General features: G+C 53.2%; 5 protein-coding genes across 6 annotated transcripts; 1 reads left to right on the top strand and 4 right to left on the bottom strand.

The window, feature by feature from the left end:
* Window positions 1-276: 276 nt before the first annotated feature.
* PV09_04055 (uncharacterized protein) lies at window positions 277-1,695 on the bottom strand. Its single transcript, XM_016357344.1, has one exon. The coding sequence runs from the start codon at window positions 951-953 to the stop codon at window positions 417-419; it is 537 nt and encodes a 178-aa protein (XP_016214748.1). The 5' UTR covers window positions 954-1,695; the 3' UTR covers window positions 277-416.
* PV09_04056 lies at window positions 1,676-4,503 on the bottom strand. 2 transcript variants are annotated; one of them, XM_016357345.1, is made up of 5 exons: window positions 3,827-4,503; window positions 3,403-3,749; window positions 2,839-3,291; window positions 2,699-2,777; window positions 1,676-2,638 (listed from the first exon to the last, which is right to left on the bottom strand). In XM_016357345.1, exons 1-5 carry the CDS (start codon window positions 4,179-4,181, stop codon window positions 2,463-2,465), a joined length of 1,410 nt encoding a protein of 469 aa, XP_016214749.1. In that variant the 5' UTR covers window positions 4,182-4,503; the 3' UTR covers window positions 1,676-2,462. The 2 variants fall into 2 exon arrangements, with proteins under 2 accessions (XP_016214749.1, XP_016214750.1); XM_016357346.1 differs by having other exon boundaries at window positions 3,403-4,503.
* A 1,011-nt stretch (window positions 4,504-5,514) lies between these two features.
* On the bottom strand, window positions 5,515-7,611 carry PV09_04057 (uncharacterized protein). The gene has a single exon (XM_016357347.1). It carries the CDS (start codon window positions 7,518-7,520, stop codon window positions 6,729-6,731), a length of 792 nt encoding a protein of 263 aa, XP_016214751.1. The 5' UTR covers window positions 7,521-7,611; the 3' UTR covers window positions 5,515-6,728.
* Window positions 7,612-9,681: 2,070 nt separating this feature from the next.
* Window positions 9,682-11,580, top strand: PV09_04058 (uncharacterized protein). Its single transcript, XM_016357348.1, has 7 exons — window positions 9,682-9,911; window positions 9,967-10,020; window positions 10,069-10,182; window positions 10,250-10,308; window positions 10,360-10,432; window positions 10,489-10,824; window positions 10,879-11,580. The coding sequence occupies exons 1-7, from the start codon at window positions 9,767-9,769 to the stop codon at window positions 11,226-11,228; spliced, it is 1,131 nt and encodes a 376-aa protein (XP_016214752.1). The 5' UTR covers window positions 9,682-9,766; the 3' UTR covers window positions 11,229-11,580.
* PV09_04059 (uncharacterized protein) lies at window positions 11,333-14,830 on the bottom strand. Its single transcript, XM_016357349.1, has one exon. The coding sequence runs from the start codon at window positions 14,731-14,733 to the stop codon at window positions 11,593-11,595; it is 3,141 nt and encodes a 1,046-aa protein (XP_016214753.1). The 5' UTR covers window positions 14,734-14,830; the 3' UTR covers window positions 11,333-11,592.
* Between the last annotated feature and the right edge of the window lie 83 nt (window positions 14,831-14,913).

Below are 14,913 nucleotides of genomic sequence, written 5' to 3' on the forward strand. Positions count from 1 at the left end.
GATGCCAGGACGTGAGGTCAAGCGGTCTCGTCCATAGCGTGTGCGAAACCGACCACCAACAATTTTAGAATGCTCCCGAACCAGCACAACTCGAATCGCCCAGCAAGTCGGGCCCACACGCTCACAGATACGGCCATGACACGCTCGGCCGGGCAGGAGGCCCGAAGAACACAAATCTATCCCCCCGATCGCTGACGCTGGCCGTGAGCTCGCTGTGTTCACGCCCGTGCCAGAGCGAGAATCCGAATCGTCCAGCCGCGCAGTCGCCGTCAGACCCCTCGCCCGGCCGTGGAGGTTTCCATGCAGAGCAGCAAAAATGCTAGCTAAACTAAGCCGAAACTAATCTGAACTAAGCGCAGCGTTCAGGCCGTGCCAATGCCTTTGGGTCGCTTTGCTGGGCTTTGCGTCAGGGATGCTCAGCGGTCGCGCAGAGCCAGAAACCTTCCCGCAAGGCCTTCTCCGCCCTCACCCACGCCCGCGTCCAGGTCCGGTCCAGATGGCGCTGGCCCGCCTTGTGCGTGTGCCGGCCGGGCGCTCATCGAGCCTCCTCTGCGACGACCGTCTGCACGCGCGACGGGCACTCGCTGATGTCGCGACTCATTCGACCCGAAGCGACGCAGCTTGTGCTCAACCTTCACGGCGAGACGCTCCAAGCGCCCGCTCCTCGGTGCCTGTCTTTTAAGGTTTGTTACACCCAAAGGCCCCTGTAAATTACGGCTGACTACGAGGATTGTTCCTTCCGACGCTTCGTGGTTGTGCACGGCAACACGCACGGCCAACTCCCTCTGGCCGCCTGCGCTGTTGTCTCCATGAGTTTCCTTCCATGTCTCGACTGTGTCTCCCTTTTCTCCCTCCTCCTTCTCCTCCGCCTTCTTCTGCTCCCCTAGCACGAGCCTGCTGCTGTGACCAGCCCGCCCACGATCCGAGATCTTTCTTGTTTGGAGTGTGCGCATCCGCTCACGCACTGTGCAGCCCCACCGGATGTGCGGTTTCGATATGTTTCCCCCCAAATTTCCCGGCCAGACACATGAGATTCAGCCACGTCCAAACCCCAGTGGACGCTTCGTGTGCCCTGTGTAGGAGTCCATCTCTCTGTCGTTGAATCGGTGGAACAAGTACATGTGTGGGAACAGACGCCTCACCACTTGTCGGCAGTGCGTTCGTCATCTCGGCTTTGGGCACTGGCACTGTGGAACAGATGACATAGCGTATCTAACGTTCCTTACGCCTGGCCAAGCTCGGTCGCTTTCCTACGACCCTCCGCACAAGCAGCTTTGGCCTATGCAATGCGACGTAGCAGATCACCAGCACTTTGTCCCTCTCTCCCCATTCGCCACTCCCCGTCCCGCGCTGGACCAGACACTTTTTTTCTTTTTCAACCCTTTCTCGCTTCCAGGGCTCCGCGTCTTCGCGATCTCGTCATCCGCCTAGCATCCAGCTTCGGCACGAAACCTTCCCTTTTTTAGGCTCTCAGATGCTGCACGGTCGACACGTCTGCCCGCTGCAGGGCCTCTGCTTGCAGTCCACATGTGCACACACCGTCAACGCTGTCCCAGTCTGAACCGTCTCCTGGTGAAGGTTAAGTCCTTCCTTCGTCTGCCATGTGCAGCAGTCGACGGTGGACGTTGGGCAGGACGTGTGACGGTGCAGAAAAAAGAGAACAAGGCAAACAGATTGTGAATCAGGCACAGGGTCGGGTGGACGCCGCCTCAGCGGGTTTTCTACTCGCGCCTACACGCGGGTGACGGGCGCAGATGCTGAATGGCTAGACGTAGATACGGCATGGGAGTGGGGCTATCCCGGAACCTCGCTTGAGAACTCGCATCGTGATCAGCCTCTCCTTTTCAGCCTGACGTCCATTGACATGAGCATGCCGCCAGGCGTTTTCAGATCTTTGAAATCGCAAGATTCTGCTGCTCAACCCTGACCCTGTTCACTTTACTTCAGTTGCCCATTTGCGTGTTTGACGCCCAAAAAAACAGTACTGGCAAGCCTGGCTATGTATGTGCCGTCACGACGCTTGCAAAGTGCGAGGGCTCCACAGCAAGCATGTACGTGGGTCCGAGGACGGCGAGAGCACGGCAGAAAACTTATCCAAGCTGTGAGCGACCTCGCCACCACCGCACCACCCCGGTGTCATCTTCGCAAGGTCCGCCGTAGCGACGTGGGGGAAAATTGAATGTCTGTTGGGCGAAGTGTGTGTCTACGGGAAAGGGGAAAATTATTTTCTTTCTTGCGGTGGCCTCACACAAGGCTGACGAAGCCTAGCCCTGCACAGCGGAATGTTTCATCGGTGTCACTGTCGAAACAAAATCAAATGAGATGAGCATCCTACGTGCGATACGTGCATCGCATCAGCCAGGCCGTGCCTGTCTCTTTTCCTCAATGATACCTAGGAGCCTTGGAAGGGGCTGCGGAACGAGCGCCCGCAGTTTGACACAGGCCGTATGACAATCATGTCACTACTGACGCAGTTCGGAGAAGAAGTCTTCGACCACGCGGGCCGTTCTTTCGACAATCGTCTCGACATCCGCCTCCGTGACAGTGAAGGGAGGCGAGAGGAGTACGTGGTCGCCTCGTCTGCCGTCCACGGTGCCGGACCCCGGGTATAGACAGATGCTGTATGGCTCCGTCAAGCCTAGGGACCATGTCAGACTCGCAGACATCGACCGACGTGCTCTTCGTAGCCATGACTTACCTTTCTCGTTTATGCCCATGGACACGCCGAGCTTGGGATCGAACGGTTCCTTGGTAGCTTTGTCCTTCACAAACTCAATCTACAGTCATGATCAGCTTAGTAGAGGAGCAGCAAATCAGGACGTCAGCATCATGACCTACGCCCCAGAACAGCCCTCTGCCTCTTATGTCGCCCACGTGCGCATGTCCCCCCAGTCGGCTCTTCAGCCTCTCTCCAAGGAGCTTGCCCATCTTTGCGGAATTGGCCACCAGTCCCTCTTCGCGAATCACTCTCTGGACCTCCAGCGCTGCAGCACAAGCAAGTGGGTGGCCCTGGTACGTCTGTCCGTGACTGAACGCGCCTGACCCTCGCTTCAACGTGTCGGCGACCTTGGCGTTGATGAGCAGCGCAGCGATGGGCATGTAGCCCGCCCCGAGGCCCTTCCCCAACGTCTGAATATCAGGAACCACACCCTCTTGCTCCCACGCGTGGAGCGTGCCTGTGCGTCCCATTCCGCACATGACCTCGTCCAGCACCAGCAGCGCGCCGTATTTGTCGCAGACGGCACGCATGGCCTGGAAGTAGCCTGGCACCGCAGGCACACAGCCAAGGGACTTTCAGCACAACGCACAGTCAGTTTGGGCGTGCTAGTAGATATTTGGATGGCGAACCAGCGAAGAAAATAAGACTAATGAGGGGGAGAAAAATTTACAAGGCGAACGTACCGCACCAACGACGGGCTCGGCGACAAACGCACACACCGTCTCTGGACCCTGCCGCTGGAACTCGTCGTCGAGCTCCTGCGCCAGGCGCCGCACGTAATCTTCATCGCTCTCGCCCTCAGCTTTCGCGCGGTACGCGTGGCAGAAGGACACGCGGCACATGTCGCGGGAGAGCATGGGCTCGAACAGCGCGCGGCGAGCAACGTGGCCGCTCATCGCCAGCGCTCCCATGGTCGCGCCGTGCCAGCTTTCCCTGCGGGCGATGAACTTGACCCTCTTGGGCTGAGGCGTGGGCAGTTCCAGGAAGTACTGTCTGCATAGCTTGATCGCCGCCTCCATCGCCTCCGAGCCTGTGGCGGAGCAAGGAACCGTCGTCATCAGTCTGGAACTAGGACGATCCGTCGGAAGAAAGGGCGACAGGACTTACCGCTGCTAATGACGAAGCACCGGGCCATCCTGCCCTGCGTTCCTCTGATCAGCTCGTCGGCCAGGTCCTCGCCCGCCTGCGTGCTGAAGAACCAGCTTTGGACATAGTCGACTTCGCTCAGCTGCTTGGCCATGGCCGCCTTGACTCGGGCGTTGTTGTGGCCTATGCAGGACACGGCTGGACCGCTGGTGGCATCGAGAATCCGCTGCCCGTTGGCCAGGGTCAGGTACAATCCGTCCGCGGCAACGACTTTGCGAGGAAGATTGTGCAGCGAACGGTGGAGAACGTGGCTCTTGCTTAGGTCTGAAGACGCAGCCGCCGAGTCACAGTCCTGAGCAGTCGCGTGGGGAGACATCCTGATGCGCGGTATTCCGATTCAAGCGCTGATGGAAGAAACGAAATCGATGACTGGAATTTTGAATCCTGGAGGGGTGGAGAAAAAAATTACAAGACGACGACAAGATCAAACGTCAAAAGTCTTGGACAGTATATCTGGTTTCGCCGACTGACGCCGTGGAGTTCTATGGCGGTCTTTATAGAATGTCTATCCCGATTGCAGACGCGTGGAAAGAGAAATTTGATAAGCGGTCGTATTACAGACCCGCATATGGCTATCAAGAGTGTCGCCGAAGTGATGACTATGACTGCCGGGTCTAGCCGCATGTGGGAGGTTGTAGTTGATGGTGCTTGAATAGTTCGCTCTCTTCCCCCCAATAAGTTTACTCCCCGCATTGGCAGTTTGCGTCTCCCAATGCCGAACGCCGACTCACGGCGCGAGTACAAAATCGCCCCCGGTTTGCATAACCATACGATTGGCCTGGCAAGTAGCAGCATCACGTAATCGAGATACGCAACAAGGTAAAAGGTAGCGCATTTCCGTCAACGTTTCACGCCGTCGTCCGATGTCGGGGTGCCGCGGACCGTCCTCTCGTTCGTCGATCGCAGCCTCATCTCGTGAGCCTTGCGCGTTCCGCTCCCTCAACAGCAACAAGGCCGTCGAATGAACGCGTTTCGCTTATGTCAGACCTCTTGACCTACTTTGTTCAGCTTGACGCCCTACGTGATGCCTTGTTGTGTGACTCATGGGACGGGCCATCCTGCCGTCATCCTACCTTGGGCTTCCAAACTGATGATTCTGTTTAAGGGAAGGCTATCTTCGCGCAAGGTGCCGGCCTTTGAAAGCTTGATAAGCTTCTCGACGGTCGGACTACACCGAGCAGATGGCAAGTATGAGCAGCTTGTCCGTCCTTGTGAGACGTGTTGGGCTTCAATCTTGAAGGGTGCCTTTGATTTTCATTAATGATCTCGGAGAACTTCAGGATGGCCAAGCTGAGCACCACGTGGCCTTGGGATGCCTTGTATCTTTTACTCGTCCTGGCCTGTTTGACAGATCGACGCAGAAGGCTGCTTAGTCCCCCCGAAAAGGTGATGATTTATTTAGCTCTAGTTCATCCCCAACGAACAGCCAGAGTGCTTCCTCCCACTGTCAATTATAATCTCATTAGGTCGTGGCTCTCACAATGCGAACTCAGTCACCTTGTATGCTGTTAATCTCCAAGATAACAGTGGACATGATGATTTATGTCAACTATTGCAAAAGTCTGGAGACAGAGTCACTGCGTGCTGATTCCATTATCGCCGCGCTCAGTTATATCTGAGGGCCACAAACTAAATAAGAAAACACTACAATTTCTCAGTAAAGGCAACTCGCCCTTTGTGCTAGTGACCCGCCAGCGCTGAATATAGGATAAACCGTTTAACTATTACTTGACCATGGCGATCTTTGTGTTGACAGATATTGCCTTTCGTAGACAAAAAAAAGGCTGAAAGCCACCATCAAGCCAACAAAATCGGACCTCATTTTTTGGAGGCGCCAATATCACCCTCATATTTATGACGGATAGTCCCTCCAAAGGTTTACCTGATGTATTCGGCACTGGGCAACGGTAGGACGTTGTCAGGATAGGAGATGATGTAATTACATCCATAGTGCGTCCGCCGCGAACGAAATGTTGCGACGCCGAAGTGGTAGATGCGGACTCGGACGTTGCAAGAGGCAGTCTAGTCCAAACGGGACCTATAATTCATGCCCGAGCACATGTGTTTCGAAAACAAAGGATCTCATTAGTATTGAAAGCGGGAAACTATCTGCCGCCTGAGGTGGATAAGAACGGGGTCGATGGATTGTGGTTCGATCATCGCATTGCTATGGACTCACATTTTGGAGAACCTCGTCATCTATTTCATAGCCAAAGCCCCTTATGATGACATGACATCGTCTGAATATATCTGCAATTCTTAATTGTGATGAAGAGAGGTCTAGAGCTGAGAATTTCTCTTGAAACGGACCTGTTTCACGTACATTTTACGCCATGAGCTTCCTCTCGACCCAGTTTCTTTAAGTGAGACTCCAAAGAGGACAAGTCGGTCAAAAACGTACTTTATACTCGGCCGCCTGAGCCGTGGAGACAGGATGGAGAGAACTACTTCCTCATCTCTCATGTTTTAGGACTTTGGTTCACCCTAGATTCTTATGATCATAAAAGGGTGACCATGGATCAGATGGTGGCTCCTTGCAGACAAATGGCATGGACTACCAAAATGATTCTCATTGGCTGATGTGGCTACGCGGCAAAACTCTCCAGTCTGCGGCGTTGTGATGAAGATGTCGTTTCAATTTTTCCGTACTAGATATCTCTCTCGATCAGCAGATATTTTGCTGGGCTGTGTACACGGTGACTAGTGATTCGTCAAGAGCCGTCTTCGGCACGGAAGAGCCTGATCCTTCCGATAATTTGACAGAAGTGACACAAAAACATCAAAACTTGAAGCAATGTAATACAGCGAATAATCATTGGGAATCATGCTCGACAGAAAATTGAGGAAAAGCAGCGCAATTGGGTCACAAGCCAGTCATCATTAGCTCGTCCTCCTCCCAGGGTCTTAAAAAATCCGCATCTTCGAAGTCCATATCACAGTCGGCTGTGGCGGCGGCAACTGACATGGCCTTCCTCCTGGACTTCGGCTTCGCTATGGCTCTACGCGACACGGCACCCGATCCCGTATATGTTGTGTGGCTGATGGGTGAAACGGTGGTTGTGGGCGACACACTCAAGTCAGCAAGCGTCGGGTTGAGCGGGTCTGGGAAGTGCAGCTCAAAAGGCGGAATGTCCCCATCGTCATCCTCGTCATCGGAGTGGTGTCTCTTATTTGTGGTGATTGGATTGAGCATCGGAGCTGCAGGCATAGAGTCTGTAGATAGTGTCGACGACGTCGACTCTTGGGAGAGATCGAATGGCATGCGATCGTCGGCGAAGATGTCGACCGGCTCGTGCGCGTCGACGGGTCGAGGCATGTCTTGGATGCCGTGGCCACCCACCTTGTGCAGGCCGCAGAATGGAACGAGTTCTGCAGGTCGTCGTGGCTGCGCAGGAGAGTATGTCGACGTGCTGGGGAGAGCGGGGGTAGGATCAAAAAACAGGGATGTCTTGTGCGTCTTGTAGCCTTCAGGCACGGCTTTGCGAATGCGCATGCCGACGCTGAGCAGGTTGGATTGCACGCTGGGCTCGAGGACAGGTTGCCGAGCTGCAGGTGTCCTTGAACGGTCGTACTCGTCACGATCCACGCGGTCGAAGTAGGAAGTGATTGAAGGCTGGAAGGGCCGTTTCTGGCGGTGGAGATTTTGAGTAGCCATGGATTTGAATCTGCCGTGGTCGGAACGCGTGCGAAGAGGGCGCTGCTCGTGGTTTTGTTATATTTTTGGAGGGCACGGAAAGCGAGAGCGGAGAAGACGAGCGGGTGAAAGATGAGGCGGAACGCGCCGCGCGAAATGCGACGCGACTGACCGTCAGTGGCTTGCACCTGCTAAAGTGGAGGCGCTTGGTGGCCTTAGGGCAAGAGCATGTAGAACATATGCCTCAGGCCTCACTTCCGTCGAGCGAGCTTACTACAGGGCACTTCGGACGTGGGTCCACCAATGGTGGGGTGATTGTTTGTCAAGTCTTGGACTGGCCAGGTTTCGGGAGATGGACCAAGCAGCCAGGCGGGCCACGAATAAAAAAAATGATGGATCATAAGCCTGGAGTCTGTCGTGTTACATGAGGCTTGCTTGGAAGGGACAGGAATGGCGGGACGAGGCTGGAGTCGACGCCAATCTGCATGCAGGCCGAACGAAGCGTTGGAATCAAAAATGCGTTGGGCTTGAGTTCATGGATTTGCGTCTATCACATCTTCCTGTCTCGATGGTCTTCCGCTCATGCCTTGACCGACTGTCTCTAATAACAGAACCGAACGAGCGTAGTAATGTGTGTCCTGTCCGCCACCCGTCACAAAGCCCCCTCCGCTTCACGACAGCGCTATCACGCCTAGACTGGGCAGCTCTGTGCGTACAGGTCAGTGTTCTGCTCTGCCCACAGGAAGAACGTGTCTGGGACACGAGGGGAAGGGGGGGCGTACTGCACCACAGGAGCCACAGGTCTTGTTGTCTTCCGTCATGGAAGCACCGCACTTTGGGCAAGCCGAGTTGTGTGGGGCCATTTTCGCTGTTGCAGTCTTCAGTTCTTGTGGGAAGAAATAAGTGCGTCGGTGAGCTTTGCTTCTGTCCTTTGTCGTTGCTGTGCTTCTACAGATGATGTCAGGCCGCTGCGTTCGTGCACGAGAAGGGCCTTTTAAAGGCATTCGGTGCAGAACCAGCGCGGTGGGAGCCGTCGTAGGCAGTCAGTCAGCTGGACAGAGAGATGCAAGGCAGGATTGGCAAAACAGCTGGTGAACAGGCGGAGATGGACGTGCTGATTCGCCGCGGGTCGGTTGCTAAGGCAGCACCCTGCATGAGGTTGGGTCTGGACAGTGATACGGGAATGCCAGGCACATTGTGCTCGCTTCCCGCGGCGAATCTCATTTTGGACTTTCGAGCCAACAAAGGCCCATTCCCAGTGCAACACCAGTGTATAGCATCGTGTCGTCGCTGATCGCAAACCAGCCTACGTACATGCTGCCGAGTCAAAACTCGTGTTGTCTGCCTCCCGTCGCAGTAGTTGAGGCAACAAGTTATGATCTGCAGACAGATACGCGAAATCTGAGATGCCCGCCCGCCCTTGGCGAACCGAGCACAGCAGGGGGGAAATTTCCGACGGCTGCGACCTATAACCACTCTCGGCCATCCTCACGGCGACCTTGTTTGCTCGTTCGAGATGTATCATGTTGTTTCTGCTTCAAAGGTGGATAGTGATGAACGCTGGATTTTCCTCTGCAGAAAGGCAGCCATGTCGATCAACACCACGGTCTCCTATGCACGTGTCTTCCACGTGCTAAGTGGATCTGAAGAATCTCGCCTTCTTTGGCCCACTAGGCGAAGATTCTCTGTAGGATATACGCCTTCTTAAGCACGGCAGATCCTGAGCTGGGCTCCTTTCTGGCTTTTCCGGCCCTGTTCGCCCATCCCGGCGAGTGATGTATCTGACTGCCGCCCACCCGAGCAACGTCCCTATCCAGGATGAGGCTGGACCGGCCATCGAAGCACCGTGTACAATGCAAAGGCCGTTGTCAACAGTGCCACAACACCCCCTTCTTCGGGACTGGACGTCGTACATTTGCCATGTCGCCAACTAGCGACGCATCTACATTCCCACTGCTGTTTCGGAAGTTTATAAAGGAATCCCGCTATTCATGCACGACGCCGCACGGCGTAACTCTCGGCCTGCATTTCCTCCCACTCGATGTATCGCACACGCGCGGCACCTTCCGTTGTTCAGCTTTTTTCTGCACGGCTGGATGTGTACTATCTATGACCCGCTATGTTGGTGAATTTCTTCTTCCCCGATGTGTACGATCTATAATGAGTCTTTGTTGCCCTCGCTGTCGCTTTTAAAACTTGCAGGATTCGCATTCTGGCAAATCAAATCAGTATCTTATCCTTCGTTGGCATCTATAATCATCTCAGTCATGATACTCCCACGTGCGGAACAAAACTTGAGAGGCGGCGTGGAAGCAGGCCCAAATTATGACCCGGCAAAAGTACCAGTGGCTGGGCAAATCTTCTCTATCATCACTGCCATACTAGTTCAGATCTTACTTGCCGTATGTCTGAGTAGGTTGCCGCAACCGAGTAGGAGGGCGTTGGAACCAGCTGACCACGAGCAAAGCCCGATGCTATGCCACAATAGCCTCTTGGAGAAAGGCACCTATTGCCGTGTGGCGTGCGCACCCTTCGCTGTCACCAGCTGGAACAGGCTGACGGGATGCAGTCCTTTTGGCTATCTACATCGATTCATTCCTCTTCGCCTTTGCCTCGACCGTCTTGCGCTTCGGTGTTGGCGTGAATCAGTCTCTGGCCACGTGCCAAGCAGCGATCTTGATATGTACGAAGGCCTTTGATCTGCGCTCTCAACAATCCAAACTGTTTCCCTGAGCTAATGTAAGCACTAGGTTTGAAATTTTACCTCAGTACAAAGGTACTGATCTACTTCTACTTTGTTGAGAAAGCGGTATGACGCACTACATGCATTTTTGGACCTCATGAAACTAAGAAACGTTAGTATCTGGTTCGCGGCAGCCGTAAACCACGGCTCAAGACAAGGCTGTACATCTTCAACCTCACATTTGCTTTGGGTTAGTAGCTAGGGGTTTGGTACCCCATTGAAACTTCTGGTTTTGACAGTAAGCAGGTCCATATGTCATCCTATGTTGGGTGAATGTCGCATGGCGAATCTATTACATCAACAAAGACGGAGTCTGCGTGATCGGCATGGAGAAGCCAGTGCTGTGGCCGCTCGTCGCGTACGAGGTCATCATTAATATTTACCTTACGGTACTGTTCCTACGTCCGTTACGAGAGCTCTACACATTTCAGAACCAGACGACTTCAAGCCTACGCACGATGGCTTTACGCACGTTCTTTGGCGTCTGCTTCACGCTCACGACGAGCGTTGCGAATTTGTCAATCCTCACTATCTTGAATGGCGAGCAGGGCTGGGTTTGTCTGCTGATATGCACGTCCGACAGTACGTTTCTTTGATCTTCCCACCTCTTCAAGACATGCTTACGCGTCTTGCCAGTCTTTGTCTCCGTCATGGTGCTTCACTGGATCGCCAAGAGCTACGAGACGCGCACCTCCAGCAGAGTCCCTCAAAGCCGCATCAGAACTCTGAGAAATGTCACGCCGGCAAGAGTCCAGTCTCCCCAGCCGTCCTTCCACCCCAATTCACAAGGGTCGCGTTCCGGCGAAATTGACAAACTAACGTCGAAGAGCGACTGTCCGTGGCAAAACGCGTCCCCCATTCAGACGAGGATAAGCACCGGACCCGTCGACACTCCTTCAGAAGACGGGTTCCCGCTAGATGCGTCGCGCATTCATGTGCAGGTAAGACACGAAGTTTTAGAAGAAAACGCTCAGGACGGAAGATAAAATTGAGAGAAGCGTGCACAGAAGATGAGGGTTGATGTTGTAGATGAGAAAAATCACTTTCCACTCAGTAGCGATACCCTTTCGTATGTTACAACAAATATCTGGTTTACGGGGGCATCATTGCTTTTGATATGTTCTACCCTATACGAACCCGAGGCTGATGGCAGAATTGAGGCTCAACATCTCACTGAGCCGTCTACAGGCAACCATGATCGTCTGGCAGAATAAATGGTCTGTTGTTTTACTCCAAAAACTCGGGTCCTTTGGAGTGCATATGCCGATTCGGTTTTCGTACATTAATCAGAGCCAAGATTCTTAATCCCAGCGTTGTTTAAGGACTCATCTAGATAGGGAGAAAAAAAATTCACTCAGATCGCTTGAGCAACTCTTTCTCCTCTGCTCTACGTCTCTTCGCCCTCTCATCCTCAACCAGCTCTTCCACATTGAGGTGCACCCTCAATTCTCGCTCTCCGAGCACGCTCCATATTTTCCGTCCGTCCTCGAACCCAACCACGTCGCCCAGCTTGTCCAACCCGAGGATCACCCACCATTTTGCCCACGGCAGCTCCCTCAGCCCGCGTAAGAACACGTCCTTTGCCTTCTTGTACTCCTTTCGCTGCAGTTCGAAGAGAAGGTAGTGCGTCCAAATGTGGATGCTGTGGCGACCGGAGTGGGAAACGGCACGTTCGAACGTGGCGCGAACCGCGTGCACAGTGCCGCCGAGCTCCAAGCCACGTTGAAGGCCTGTCTTCAGGACGAATGACCAGCCGATGATTGAGTCTTTGCCTTCGACGAGAACTACGTCTTCCAGGAGGGAGTGTGGTCCGTGGACGTTGAGGTCCGGGCCAATCTTCTGGTATTCGGAAAGGAAAAGTGTGTTGTTGGGGAAAAGCCTGATGCTGTGGGCGAGGGAATCTCGGATAAGCGCTGGTCGCCAGATGTGTACGGATTTAAGATGAAAGGCAATCAGTTGCGTTTTTGCTTGGTGAAGCACTTCATGTGCGGGATGGCTCACGAGCTTGCGCGAGGTGAGCGCTTGCTCTGTCTCATCAAAGGACTTCAGAGCTGCCTCGATCGATCTTTCGGACTTGAAATACGCCAGAAGTGCGAGAAGCTCTGCATGAAGAACGGCTAAGTGAACCTCACCGGCAGAGAGCATAGCGTTGTGCTCGTCACGCAGCCATCGTGTGACGCGCAGTTCAACAGCAGGGGAAAATATTGGATTTGTGACGTCCTTGCTATCTCCATCCACACTTAACAGGATGCCCGTAGCGATATTGGCGTCTTCAGCGCGCAATGCCTCCCAAATCCATGTACGATAGAGTACAATCTTTAGATTATGGGCCAGACTGTCGGCCATTGCGATGGCGGTAGAGAAAATACGACCTCCGGCCGCTGTTCCCTTGGTGCGACTCTCAAGGATGGCATAGCAATTGTACAAGCGAAGGCTTGAACTGTGCCTCTTCAAAAGCCGCTTCGCTATCTTTGATGCGCTCTCAGGTTCGAAATGATATTCCAAGGCTATATAGTACTCAGCGAGAACATCGACCATATATATAGGGCACATGTCGACCAAACTTCGTAAAGTCCTTCGAGGCAATCGCATCTCTCCTTCATCAAGACCTAAGAATCCGTCCCCAAAGAGGATATCAGTCGTGCATTGAGAGTGCCGCACCAAAGTCTCTGGATTGGCTTTAGCTTGAAGCATCGGATCCAGCCACCAGGAATCGTATTCCCTCGATTCGGCCAAGGGCAAAGGAGGCAAGCCCCAGAAGAGGAGAAATGCAACAATAAGATCACGGCCAGCCGGCAGCCGAAGCGTGTGTGGAAACAGAACTGTTTTGAGGTCATTAAAAAACACAATGTGGTAGGGATCATCCTCGCCAGCTTCATCGGCACTCCGCCCAGGGAAAGCCATCTTCGACCTAGCCGCTTGCTCTGCTTCAGCAAACCTTTTGAAAAGCCTTCTTGCACTTGTGATTTGGCTGATCTCAACCCTCTGCGGATCCGGAGTCTCGTCTTGCTCGGGCAAATAGTTGAGCCACCCTTTGGCATGCTCTTCGCCCAAACGCGGTACTTCGCTCTCCCAGAACTCTTCAAATGCTTGGGCTATTCCCTCGTCATCTTGAAGCTTTGTCGGCCTGAAGAAGTGAAGTTCTAGTACCGCTTGCCAAAGTGCGATAGAGAACTCGTGGTAACCCGAATCCCGCATCATACACGTCAAACGTAGGAAGACGTAGACAAGATTGCGTGCGATATCAGCAGAATCTGCCGCGGTTTCGGCTTTGGCAAGAGTCTTGCCTAGTATTTCTAAGCCTTTAATATACTCATCCCTGCAACGTTCGTACCGGAATTCGGCATGGCTGCTTTGAATGAATCTGAGATATGCCATCCAAATGCTCAAATCATTGCTTTGCATGCGTAGCGCTTCTTCCCACTTCTTTGCCAGCATCTTAGCCTCCCATAACTTTGAGCCCTCTTCTAGCATACCTAGAGTCAATCGCGCACGTGCTTGTGGGCTCTTGACCACCGCAAGAGCTTGCTCGTATATCGAGATTCTAATGTCTGCCAGAGTACGCATCTTAGCATGAGACAGGTCACCCGCACCAAATCCCAGCACGAGTCGTTGGTGTTCTATCAATGCTAGCCAGGCGTCAAGGTCTTGAGGATGATCCCGTGTTCGTCGTGAAAGCTCTGCATTTCGGATCCTCGCGGCTCGGTTCTCATCTTCATATTCCAATTCAGCATCAGAAGAGGATGCGGACTCCAGATCCGAGTCTGTTGCTTGTTTGAGAGGTTTTGCTTCGCCTTCTATAGATCGATAATCGATGTCATTCTGCTCCGCGTTTGGCGACTCAGACCTACATTTTCGTTTTCTGCTGCTTTTTGGAAGCTGTATAAATGATTCTGTAAATTCAAAGTGATCATGATGATCGGTGTCTGGTCGAATCAAGCGTAGCTTCTTTTTATCGGCCACCACTTGTTTATGCAGCAAACTTCGCCGAGCTTTTCCATCTCGCTCAGGACGAGCAAGAACGATGCCTTTATCTTCTGGAAAAGTTCTGTCTATTCGCTCTTCCCACGGCGCGCCCAAAACAGCCCCATATCCAATGCGCTTATACGGTGGTATGCTGTACTTGTGTAGACCGCGATAACGCAGGTTGTCTGGATCTCCTTTGCGGTCAACGCGGTAAATGTCCGAAGCATTCTCAAAGAGCTCCTTGCTGATTTCAATCGCATTTGTGCTGGTCAATTCATGCCCAGGCTCTTGACGTGCATGGCTGTGTGATTTCTTGTCGCTGCTTCGGTCCCTTCGCCGTCCACGTTCACGTTCATGGCTTTCATTGTTGTGCTTGCCTTCTCGTATTCTCCTATTCTTGATCGCGTCATTTTCTTCGTTATTTAGGAGTGCAGTATCCACAAGATGCGAGTGTGTCTCTGCCTGTTTTGTAGCCTTGGGTCTAAAGCTGGCGAATTTGGGCACAGGGGTTTTTGAATCAGCCATTTTGCTAACTACAGGCCATGGCTGGAGTTGAATATGAACTGTATTCGTCTAATATGAGAATATTAGCCCATCTTCTTATTGTTTTGCTTGTTGCATGTTTACGAACCTGATCAGAGTGTTTCCGGGCCTGTGAGATCGCAAGTCATTCCAGACTGCAAAAGAGCCCCACTTTTATTTTCA

Source organism: Verruconis gallopava, assembly GCF_000836295.1.
Source record: "Verruconis gallopava strain CBS 43764 unplaced genomic scaffold supercont1.11, whole genome shotgun sequence".
Classification (NCBI taxonomy): Eukaryota; Fungi; Ascomycota; class Dothideomycetes; order Venturiales; family Sympoventuriaceae; genus Verruconis; species Verruconis gallopava.

Bases quoted from the DNA above. Each gene is read 5' to 3' on its own strand.
- PV09_04058 (XM_016357348.1), top strand. From the start codon at position 9,767: ATGATACTCCCACGTGCGGAACAAAACTTGAGAGGCGGCGTGGAAGCA. The intron at 10,021-10,068 runs GTGCGCACCCTT...GACGGGATGCAG, and splicing joins GGCACCTATTGCCGTGTGGC to TCCTTTTGGCTATCTACATC. The intron at 10,433-10,488 runs GTTAGTAGCTAG...GACAGTAAGCAG, and splicing joins CAACCTCACATTTGCTTTGG to GTCCATATGTCATCCTATGT.
- PV09_04057 (XM_016357347.1), bottom strand. From the start codon at position 7,520: ATGGCTACTCAAAATCTCCACCGCCAGAAACGGCCCTTCCAGCCTTCA.
- PV09_04056 (XM_016357345.1), bottom strand. From the start codon at position 4,181: ATGTCTCCCCACGCGACTGCTCAGGACTGTGACTCGGCGGCTGCGTCT. The intron at 3,750-3,826 runs GTAAGTCCTGTC...GCTCCGCCACAG, and splicing joins GTGCTTCGTCATTAGCAGCG to GCTCGGAGGCGATGGAGGCG. The intron at 3,292-3,402 runs GTACGTTCGCCT...TTGTGCTGAAAG, and splicing joins CCGAGCCCGTCGTTGGTGCG to TCCCTTGGCTGTGTGCCTGC.
- PV09_04059 (XM_016357349.1), bottom strand. From the start codon at position 14,733: ATGGCTGATTCAAAAACCCCTGTGCCCAAATTCGCCAGCTTTAGACCC.
- PV09_04055 (XM_016357344.1), bottom strand. From the start codon at position 953: ATGCGCACACTCCAAACAAGAAAGATCTCGGATCGTGGGCGGGCTGGT.